Source organism: Trifolium pratense, linkage group LG2 (genome assembly GCF_020283565.1).
Source record: "Trifolium pratense cultivar HEN17-A07 linkage group LG2, ARS_RC_1.1, whole genome shotgun sequence".
In the NCBI taxonomy this organism is placed as follows: domain Eukaryota; kingdom Viridiplantae; phylum Streptophyta; class Magnoliopsida; order Fabales; family Fabaceae; genus Trifolium; species Trifolium pratense.
The window spans coordinates 58194874-58206814 of NC_060060.1; the positions used below are offsets into that span (position 1 = coordinate 58194874).

The 11941-nt window shown below is 31.4% G+C and overlaps 1 protein-coding gene across 4 annotated transcripts; it reads right to left on the reverse strand.

The window, feature by feature from the left end:
- Positions 1 to 3558: 3558 nt before the first annotated feature.
- On the reverse strand, positions 3559 to 10699 carry LOC123910163 (TMV resistance protein N-like). Of its 4 annotated transcripts, XM_045961225.1 has the most exons (6): positions 10380 to 10697; positions 7982 to 8156; positions 6678 to 7788; positions 5975 to 6265; positions 5063 to 5857; positions 3995 to 4977 (listed from the first exon to the last, which is right to left on the reverse strand). In XM_045961225.1, exons 1-6 carry the CDS (start codon positions 10414 to 10416, stop codon positions 4408 to 4410), a joined length of 2979 nt encoding a protein of 992 aa, XP_045817181.1. In that variant the 5' UTR covers positions 10417 to 10697; the 3' UTR covers positions 3995 to 4407. The 4 variants fall into 4 exon arrangements, with proteins under 4 accessions (XP_045817179.1, XP_045817180.1, XP_045817178.1 ...); XM_045961223.1 differs by lacking the exon at positions 10380 to 10697 and having other exon boundaries at positions 3559 to 4977; positions 7982 to 9003; XM_045961224.1 differs by having other exon boundaries at positions 3994 to 4977; positions 5063 to 6265; positions 10380 to 10699.
- Between the last annotated feature and the right edge of the window lie 1242 nt (positions 10700 to 11941).

Genomic DNA, 11941 nt, shown 5'->3' on the forward strand with positions numbered 1-11941 from the left:
AGATTTAAATCTTCTAATCGGTTTATGAACGTTCCTGGGAAGTTTTTAAATCAATGAGAATCAATTTAGGGTCGTGTGGTTTGGAATTAAGAAATATTGAATCACAAAAATCTTCAAAACTCTAGTGTGAATTCCTTTAGTTTCAAATAAGATTTTATCGCCTATTTTAAAAACAAACACCGGGTATCTTCCTAAAATTGAATGGGGATCAAAACGGTATAAAGAACGTTGGTTTTCGTGGAGTATACATGGAGAACGAAACGGGTCAGAACTGGGTCGGGCAACCCGTTTACAGGGAAACGGGCGAGGAAGACGATGAACAGTGTCGTCGACCTCGCCCACTCGCGGAACAAGCACGTGGAAGCGCGTGAAGAGTCATATAGACTCCATAGTTGTTTTATTTTTTTATAGATAAATAGTAAATAAGTTTCTTGAAATTTTGGTACCTCTTTTGGGAATTTTTGGACACCTGTAACTATTTTTAATTAATTAATTGAGGTAAAAAGGTGATTAAAAATATTATAATTTTATAAAAGTTTCCCAAAAGTTTTTGTAGAGTATTTTAAATATTTTGGAACTCTTTGGTGTACCTCACTCTCCCTAGTTTTATATGCTATTAAGATTTGAATTTATTTCTTAATTTTTATTAATTAAATTGACTTAAAATTCATACGTTTCGTCGGTAAACTAAATTTGAATCGAGAAAACTACCATGAGTTTACAGTTATTTCTTTTAAAATCTGCTTATTATAGTTACTTTCCCTTTTTTTTTAATAAAAAAATAACAATTATTAAAGGGTAAAATTGGGATAATGAAAAATCCATACCAAAGTCATATATCCTATTTATTATATGTATAGATATTTAGTTTTGAAGGGTATTGCTGTCATTTAGTCTTGAAGGGTAATGTTGTCATTAAGAAAAGTCAACACCATATATGAGAGGGTAAATGTGGAAATAATAAAAATTCACACCAAATTGGAATATCCCCTTTATATTATGTATAGATTATTATATTTAGTTTTGAAGGGTAATGTTGTCATTAAGAAAAGTCAACACCATATATGAGAGGGTAAATGTGGAAATAATAAAAATCCACACCAAATTGGGATATCCCCTTTATATTATGTATGTATAGATATTAAAAAAATTTAGTGGCGCATTTTAATTTATATTAACTAGTATCCAGACCCGTGCCAAGCAAGGGTAAAAATATGTTTGTAGAATTATTGACTTATAAACAATATATTTTATTTTATTTGGTAATGGAAAATATTTTATTTTATTTTTTAGTCAAGTAGCGTATTGGCTAGAAAATCCACCTTAAAGGTGAATAAGTGGAGTGTCCTGAGTTCGAACCCGGACTCTTGCACATATAGTGCGATGTCCACCTTAATGACAACTATATAAATATTTACAATTTTATATAATTTAATAATTAAAATAACTGTAAAATTTATGTATAGTGTCATAGATTTTTTTAGGATGAATTAAAAAAAAGTTTGTGTATCAATGTATGAGTAGAAATATATACTACAATATAAATAACAAAAAAAATTGATTTCCATATTAATATTTAAGCAGATATATAGATTACTATTGGAATTTTATAAAAAAGTCTCCCTATTAATATATGACTAAAAATGTAGATCTAAGTAAAAATTATAAAAAAAGTCATATGTATTAATGTATAAGTAGAAATATATGTTCCCGTAGCAATTACAATAAAATAAAATCGATCCCGTATTAATATATGAAAGAAATATAAATTTATATGTAGTAATTAAAAAAAGTAGTAATCATATAATATAAGTAAAAATATAGATTTCATAAAAAATATAAAAAATATGGGTATTGATCATATTATTATATATTAATAAAAAGACTTTAATGCACTTTTGATCCCCCTATTTTGAAAAAACTGAACTTTTGATCCCCCTATTTTAAAAACCGACTTTTTGATCCCCCTATTTTGAAAAATATGAACTTTTGATCCCCCTAATTTACTGATTTTTTTAATTTTAGTCCTCAAACTCAATTTGGTCAAATTTTTGCTGATGTGTCAAACTTATTATTGACGTGGCAGTGCCATGATGACAAAACGTTTTCATGTCTTTAATTTTTTTTACATCAAATATTTATCAGTAAAATTAACCTCTATACATATACATAATAAAAAAATCAGTAAATTACCCAAAAAAAGTTAACGATTGAAAACAAAGTCAATGAACGATTGAGAGGGAGCGAACAAAGACAAAGGATGTTAACACGAGCGTGATAATTTGTGTTCAAAAGTTAGCTTTTAAAATTGGGGGATCAAAAGTTCAAATTTTTCAAAATAGGGGGATAAAAAAGTTGGCTTTTAAAATAGGGGGATCAAAAGTTCAAATTTTTCAAAATAGGGGGATCAAAAGTGCATTAAAGCCTAATAAAAATATAAGTTCCCGTAGAATTACAAAAAATAAATAAAAAAATAGTCCTTTGTATTAATAAAAAAAGAAAAGAAATTTATCTTATAAAAAAATAGGTCTCCGTTTGGATGTATGAGTAGAAATATGGATCTCATACATTAAAAATTTATCTTATGATTATATCAAGTACGTACACACTCAAAGTGCAAGTAGGGCCTATAAAAAATAAGCATGCGATAATATATAAATTTACATGACATTTAATATAAGACTAAATAAAAGAGGATAAGAACATGTTTAATTTATTGTTGTCTCAATGTGAAGGTAAAAAGAAGATTGTGTTGTTGTTGTCTTGTTATATTTAGTGTTTAGAAGTGTGTTTTTTAGAGAAAAGTTTAGTTTGAACATGGGCAAAATTTATATAATCTATAAAGTGATAAACATAATGTAATTAGAGAGGTGATTTAGGGTCAATTTTAATCCGAAATATCGTTTTTTATTTTTCTTTTTATTTAAATAAGGGATTTTCATCTAACAAAAAAAAAGTGATTTTCACATAATTTTAGGTTTCATTTAAGTTTTCTTCTTTATGATTTCTTCGTTTGGTGTTTTCTTCGTTTGGTGATGTTTAAATCTCAACTTAGTGCGGAATTGTTTGTTTTGATTTATCGTCTTTGTACAATGTTAGATTTGCCGTCTTTGGAACATTTGGTTTTCATTATTACATAATGTATAACATTTAAAATTTGAAATTGAACTTGAATATTGACTAATAGGGCCGGCTAAGTCTAAAAAGCACTATTTATAGACAAAGACATCAAATAATCACATTAATTATTTTCCCTGATTTATGGATGATTTATGGATCAAATTTCGCTATCCCTATTTTTTTAATACGTAAGAGCATCTAGACATCAAAAAGTGATTAGATTCCAATTTTGTCGGTATTCTAACCAATCCTATGAGATAAGGTTTGTTTTGATGGTGGTTGTGAGATGTAGACACGGTGGAAAAATGAAGTACCATCCGTGGATAAATCCACAGGAAATGATACCTTTCGGCAGAAAAAACCACAGCTAATGCCATTTTTTTCTTCCATAAATTGTATTTTTTTTTCTTGTATTTAACGCCAAATGGCATATAAAAATTTTCTTTTGAGGGTTTTTAACGTTGAAAGAAAAGAATGGAGAAGATGAAGAATGAAAAAGACGAGAAATGAGTATTTTTCAATTTGTTGTTGTTTGGTGTTAATTTACATTCTGATCTTTTTTAAATTCATTTTCAATTGTTTTTTAATATTTTAGTATATAAATAAAAAAATTAATTAAACCAATATTGACATGGAATTTCTTTTTTTAATCAATAATACCACTCAAGTGCCACATCATAAAATTGGTGGCGGATTAAAAAATCATGTTGACTTTTTAAATAGAGGATGATGACAGTCAATTATATGATATTTTTATCCATTATTTCTGATACTTTTTAGTAGTTAATTAGCTTTTGAAGACCAAAATCAAGCAAAATAAGTTACTTGGACAAGAAGCAATAAAAGAAGAAATTAAAAGGAGCAAAAAATGAAGAAATCAAGCAGAATCATCGCACCACGATGAAAGCTATCGCAGCACGATGAACACATGATTAAATTGGATCAAATCTGCATACTTGTTAGGCAAGAAACAACCGTATCGCGCCACGATGCACACATCATATCATGATGGCAATTTTCTAAAGCCATCGTGGCGCGATGGGCTGCGATGGAAAAGTCTGTTTAGCAAAAAAAAAAAAAACTATAAATTAAGTTCTCTTCCTTCACAATTATTCATTCAGAATTTCAAATAAGTAAAAGACCATTGATCGTTTGACCCAGCTTTTCCTTAGCAAGTCTCCCCTTATCTGCATTAAAACTGTTGATCGTTGAATGATCATTCACAATATTATCTGTTCAATGCATTGTTGGATCTGGAAGAAATGAAAACCTCACATGACAACTTTCTCAGGCATTACAATGGGTGGTTTTGTGATCATCACCATCAAGAACATCATCAGCATCATAAAAAACATCATCATCATCATCATCATCATCATCATCATCATCATCATCATCTAATTCTCTTTTTTTGTAAGGATCGGAGAATTGAATATCATCCATGCTACTCTCTTGTTTGAATATGTGCATTTGACTTTTCCTAAAGCGTAATGGATTGATCAAAACATCTGCACGATTCCATTCATTTTTCAAAAATGTTTCATCCAATCCTACCATGTCTTGTAGGTTCAAATTAAGTAGATATGTGTGATCTGATTTTATCCATATATAATCGCCTTTCAATGGATCGTCAAAAGTGCATTCACGGCGATTGATGTATAGTTGGGCAACGGGTAAACAAAATCGACCCAAGCAACTCTTCTGAATTATCGATTCAGTAGTGTATAAGAGAGAAATGGAAGGGAGACTGTTACGAATCCAGAAAGAAAATGACCATCCCCTACTTTGGAGCTCAAACCACTCTGGAATCCTTTTTCCTGGCAAACAAAAGATGGTGCCTCCAACTTCATGCAGTTCCTATTAGTTATCATAAATAATTTGTAAGTTTAGAAAGATAAAGTAGGCTACGAAATATTAAGTTGAATACAAGAACTAACAAAACCTGATTCAATAGCATGCTTGTGCATGAGGAACTCAACGATTCACAATTTAATGCAGACAAGAATTTTAAATTTGGCGGAATCCCTCGAATTTCTTGAAGACGCGTGCAATCATCCAGATTGAGGCTGATTAAAGACTGATGTTCTTTGATGCATTCCGGAAGAATTGTAAAATTACTCAATGACAAGTCTAAGTGTGTCAAATTAGCAAACAACTTGAGAATTATCGGAAGATATTCATCTTTTAGTTTGCATTCATCTAGCCGGAGATACTTTACTTTTGAGGACACCATGGAACTTGGTTTATCACTCTGGTTTGGCAATAAATGATAGCCACAAAGACGAAGCTTATTCAATTTTGGCATCATGAGAATGCTACTTGGTATCCTAATCAATAGTTGATGTGCTTCTGCTACTAGTAGCACTAATTGAATAAGCTTAGTGAGATGTTGAAATGAATCAGGCAATTCTTCAATTAAAGTTTCTCTAAAACAAATTGTTTGTATGCTCTCCATCTTTCCCAATATTTCTGGGAAGTTCTTAAGACTTTTACAAAATGAAAGTTCAAGTTTTTGAAGAGAGGGTAATTGAATTGGTGGAAATCTTCTGAGCTTGCTACAACCTTCAGCATTCAAGATTTTTAGTTTATACAAGAACCCAACAGAATCATGAATTGTAAGTAAATTCTCACACCTTTGAAATGAAAATTCTTCTAAATTTTGGAGACCAGATACATCACTTATTTCTGTTAAACATTTAGAATCGTCTAAATGTAAAACTTTCATACACAAGAACATCTGCAACAACATAAAAGCAAAAAAATAAAAATAAAAATAAAAACAAAAAAAGAAGAAAGAGTAGTCAGAATAAAGAGTTAGGTAAATTATCCAAAATGAGGGAGGTGAAATCATTACCCTTTCCTTCAATGAGTTAGCCAAAGTAAATGATGTGAGGTCACTATTGGGTAACTTGCATATGGAAAGATTCTTCGGACGAAAATCAGATGGTATGTGTTGTGAAGGATACCTAGGCCATTCTAGTGCTCTTAAACAATTAGGAAGCTGTACTTGAGGTTTGGAAACAAAACTACTATTTTTAATAGTAAGAGTTTTTAGGTTTTCCATCTTCTTGAATTCATCTCCTTTCCATTCTTCTATTTTTTCAGGCAATGGAAATTCCAAATGTATCATTTCAACTTGACTTCCCTACAAAAAGAATAAATCAACCAAAACACATATGTATGCTTTACAACTTACACACTTCCTCAAAATGTTTCATGTTTTAAGGTAATAAAAAGTTTAACATCATTGGTAAGAGAAATTATAAGGGGATAAAATTAAAAGAAGACTTCTCTAAAGTGAGCAATTAACTTTAATTACAAAACAAAGAGAGTAATATCAACCTTTGATAACCAATCAATGATTATTATGTGCATATGCATAAGAAATCATAGATGGTTACAATATCAATCCTTGATTTTTTTCACATTATTAACTACTCATTTTAGAGAAGGAAAATCCTTAAAAACATGTCACATAGGCATTAGTAGCACTAATATTCAAAAGAGATAAAGAAATGTTAAATATAAAGAGAAAAACAAAATCCCTGTTGTCTTACTGAATTTTTTTCAAAAGCTTGAAATATATCTTCTCGGAACCACAACCTGCTACGTTTTTCAGGATCTTTTGGTGATTCTGTTCTTACGATTTCTTTACCCACGTCTTCTATCAAGTCATGATGTAATCTCACATAGCCCCGTCGACTAATCTTTACAAGAGATTTTTCAACCAAGACTCCAATATGATATTTCATGCATTGACTGTAATGAGCACAAAGTATATCTTCCACCTCTTTTAATTTATACCCTTTAAAGCAACAAGCAATGTCGAGAAAAACACTCTGCTCATCTTCCTCCAAAGCATCAAAACTCACTTTAAGTATCTTTTGAATCCCTTTATTAGGAATCCTTTCATATCGATCCAACAAAGAATTCCATTCTTCTATATGCTTTCCAAATAAGTTGGAACCTAATATTTCCAACGCCAATGGAAGCCCAGAAGCATAATTTACTGCACGTTTTAAAACATGCTCGTAACTTGAATTAACTTGCTTACCTTTAAAAGTTTTCCACCTAAGCAATTCCAAAGCTTCTTTCTTATTTAACTCACGTATTTCATATGTTACGTCAATACCATGACTTGCTAGCAAGTGTTTGTCTCGAGTGGTAATGATCACTCTACTACCAACACTAAACCAATCAAGCCCACCAACCAAAGCCTGCAGTTGCTTCAATTCGTCAACATCATCGAGAATTAATAAAACCTTTTTTCGCTGTAGCCTTTGCTTTATGGTTGAAATTCCCTCACTGCTATTTCTTAACTTAAATTCAAATCCAACTGTTTGGGAAAGCAAATCATTTTGGAGATGTTCTAAACCATGTTTAGATGAATTTTCTCTCACATTGTGAAGAAAACACACACATTCAAATTGATCAGCTATGAAATTATAAACTGCTTTGGCAAGTGTTGTCTTGCCCATTCCTCCAGGCCCATAGATCCCTACCACCTTGACTTCATCATTAGATCTAACATCTAGAAGTGAATATACTTTTAGGACTTGCCGCTGCAAGCCAACAGGGTAATCAACAACATGTAAAGGAACGCGATTTATCTGGTTGGATATAAATCTGACTATTTGCTGAATAAACTCGTATTCATATCCATTATTCCTGCCCAATTCAATAAGTTTGAGTAAATATATGACAATCATATCAATGTATTGATAATTGTAGTATATTTTTATAATATTATTACTACAATCATATTCTTTATTTTCTTTATTTCCTATTTAATCTTTAAGATGAAATTGTAATCCAGATAAAATTACACACACACACACACACACACGAGTGAAGTGGGTACCTAGGATTGAAATGGTAGCCGGACAAGTTAGCTGCATGGTTAAGAGCCATCTTCCATTTATGCAGCCTCTCCATGTTATTATTTTTGTCCTTTTCGCTGTTATTTTGAAACCTCTCCTCATGCTTAGCCAATGCTTCACCATAACTTCCAGTCTGATGTCGCACGTTAGAAGGTTCTACATCATAAAAAATAGGCAAAACCAAACAACCATTTGCCTTGAAACAATGAAGGATGTGGACAAGTTCATCCAAACAAAATGAAGAAGAAGCATAGTTGATAGAGAAAACAAGAATGAAAATTCTAGACTCTTCGATGGCCTTGACAAGTGATGGTGAGATTTCGTCACCTCCATGAAGCTCTCTATCATCAATGAAGGTGCGGACTCCACCATCACATAGAGCTTTATAAAAATTTCCAGTAAAATTATTGCGAGTGTCGGTGCCCCTAAAACTAAGAAACACATCATAGGTGAATTCATGGGAGAAGGAAAAAGATGGTTGGATCATAGCCATGAGAATAGAAAAGAAATGGAAGAAAGAAGAATATGAAAAGTATGAATGTGGATGAATGTATATAGGGTCTCAAAATATATCAAGAATTGAAACGGATAGAAATGGCACTTAAGAAGATCCGTCGACCAAAGACCATAATGAGTGAAACTTCCTTCCCATTTCCTTTTTACAAAATACAAAAGAAAAGACAACCCAATTTTATTACAAATACTATTAAAAACACATTACTTGATATGTTATAGGCTTAATTGCATATTTGGTCCCTTATATTTTATTTTAGATTTCAAGTTGATCCTCTATGTTTTAAAAGTTTTAATTTGGTCCCTTATGTTACTAATGTCAACTTAAGGTTGTCCTTTTGATTAAACTTTGAGTTAATTTCGTCGAACTTCCTGTTAAATTTTGAGTTGATTTCGTCTTAAAATTTCATGTGACACCTTCCTAAGTTGTCCACGCATGCAAATTAGTTAGCTAAATGGACGATTTAAACCGAAATTTGACTAAAAAGACTATGTTAATATATTATTAGATGCCTATATGCATATAAATTAAAAGTCAAAATAGTCTTTTGAATCACATGAAAAGAAAATGGCTTGCTTTAGTATACTACTAGTATATATATATATATATATATATATATATATATATATATATATATATATATATATATATATATATATATATATATATATATTTGACTAAAATGACTATGTTAATATATTATTAGATGCCTTTTTTTTTTTGGTACATACTACTAGTATGTATTTATATATTCTTTTTAGGGTTTTGCTAACGTACACCCCACTTGTTTTTTAGAAGGTGTGTATTAGCAAGTCATAACTAAAAAGTGGTAACATACACCTTGAGATGCATGTTGCTAAAACACTCCTTCTAAAAAATAAGTGGGTGTACGTTAGCAACTCCTATAAGCATTTGCTAGAATACACCCACTAATTTTTTAGAAGGTGTGTTTTAGCAACTAATAACTAAAAAGTAATTAAATACACCCTAAGGTGTATGTTGCTAATGCACACCTTCATAAAAATGGGTGGGTGTGTTATAGCAAATCCCTTCTTTTTATATGCAAAGTATATATTTATATTTATGAAACCAAACAAAATTCCCCTAATTATTATATTTATTTACATGTTATGATTTTCCACCGTTAATTGAAACCGTGTTTTATTGGAAACATATTGACAAGGACAATTCGTCAAAAAAATATTGACAAGGACAAATCCATTTTTTTTTTTGACAAAAGGGACATATCCATTTGGTAAACTATTCTCATAACCAGGTTCTATAATGGAGAGTGCTTAACAATGATATACCTGTTAGGCAAGAGCTGAACCATCGTGGGGTTTTGTGTTTTGATGTTGTTAAAATTATTTACGATTTAAATAAATGATGTTTTTATTTTTAGAAAAAATTGCATTTTTTTATTAGGAATCCATTTTTATTATTTGCCCTTGACTAGAGCTGTAAAAAGGGCCTTAAGGGGCCGGCCCTTTAAGGGGCGGACCCACTTATTCCTGATTATTAATTTTATTTAAATTTTAAACAATTTTTCTAGTGTCGTGAACTTATTCTCGTTTTCTTCAATCAGCACTGTCCACGATCGGCACCCTAAAAAAACTGTGTTTAAAATTTAAATAAAATTAATAATCAGGAATAAGTGGGTCCGCCCCTTAAAGGGCCGGCCCCTTAAGGCCCTTTTTACAGCTCTACCCTTGACCTCCAAAATCTCGGAACCGGACCAAAGTCTCAAGTTCAACAGGGATGTTAACCTTAGTTTCAATGATTGACTAATCTACATGCTCACTCATACTATGGTGTACATTGCAGCTATGCCCGAAATCCAAAAGTTTTTGAGGATAGTAACATACCTGTCAACGCTACGATTGCCGCAGCTGAAGCTTGCATCCAGAGTTTCCAAACAGCAACATCTTAGAAGCTCCGTGTCAGTGCAGAAAACGAGGTGGAACAAGCTCCGTGTCGGGGATGAACACGGCCGCCGTGTTAGCCACTGCAGATTGGAATCGTGCGGGAGCCGATGATTTTAATGCAGCGGAAGCGACAGACTTACTCATGGCGGTGCATCTGGCTTCTGATTTGGGGCTGAGTGATGTGGTTGCCATTGTTACATCTTTAGACTATGTACGATAGTTTTATTTTTCAGCATGCTCCTTTTTCACTTTAACATAATCTTTTCTCTCTTCCATATAATAATTCAAGATAGTGAAGGGTCAAATAGACCCTGAAATTATAAAACGTGAATCAAATTGACTCATGCTCCATTTACTCCGTGTATTTTGAGTTTTCAAAAGCACAGAACTTTCAACCTCCTTGCAACCAAGTGAACAATAAGGAACAAAAACAACAAAACCATCCTCACTGGAATTATCTTCATCGTTATTATCATTGCTTTCAAAATTATAACCAAGAAGTTCTAACCACTCAATAGACCAATCCGAGTCATCAGATTTAGAACCCGACAAGAATCACTAATCACCAACATCAAACTCTTTATCAATTTATTGTCTCATCCACCATTTCCTCTCTTTTTCGCATCAAAATAAACTGAGTAAACGAAGCAGGAGACAATTTAATTAACGTTTTACTTTTTCAGGAGTATATTTGCCTATTTTCAAATTTCAAAAGGTATTTGACAAATTTTGAAATTTCACAGGATATTTGGCATTTCACTCAATTCAACACACATTTAACTTTTATTTACTACAATAGTTTTGTTTAATAAAATTCAACAACTTATCCTATCACTTTTATTTCACATTCTTATTTTCTTTTTTGTTTTAATTTTTTGATTATATATTAATAACAATTATCGATTTAAATTAAAATAAGTAAGAGTTAAATAATTCTTTTTTTCTAATTTAATAATTTATTTGAATTTATTTTTTTAATTTTTATTCTTAATTAATTTTTTTTTCAATAAAGGCGAAATATATGGATAGTCATTATTAAAACAATTAAAATTACAAAAACTTCCGGTAAAAAAAAAATACAAAAACTTAAAATGCAATACAATACATTAAGTACACATAAAATGAAGGCCACATAACTTAAAATGCAGATTTAATTACGAAATATTTCGAACTTTGTCCATATGTGTTTGACTAGATCTGCTTGCATAAGTGTGGAAGTTGTGTTGTGTTGTTGTGAACCTTGTTGATTTCATAAGTATTTGTAAAATCATTTAGTGTGAATCTTCATTGATATATTTTTTTTTGTTTTCACCATAGCCACCAGACCGTCTAATCTGATTCGAAGGTCGGTTCTGGCAACAAGTGGTTTCAGCCTCCTCCCGATCGCAGTTGCGATGATCGAACCGTGAACTTCCCTACTAAGCCCAGCACCAATCACCACTAGATCAACTAACTATCGATATTTTCATTGCTATTTGACCAAACTAAGGAACCTTGCACAC

Excerpts from the sequence above, each read along its gene's own strand:
- LOC123910163 (XM_045961222.1), bottom strand. The coding sequence starts at position 8,493 with ATGGCTATGATCCAACCATCTTTTTCCTTCTCCCATGAATTCACCTAT. Across the intron at positions 6,266-6,677 it reads AAGCTTTTGAAAAAAATTCA|GGAAGTCAAGTTGAAATGAT; the intron begins GTAAGACAACAG and ends TTCTTTTTGTAG. Across the intron at positions 4,978-5,062 it reads CAAGCATGCTATTGAATCAG|GAACTGCATGAAGTTGGAGG; the intron begins GTTTTGTTAGTT and ends GATAACTAATAG.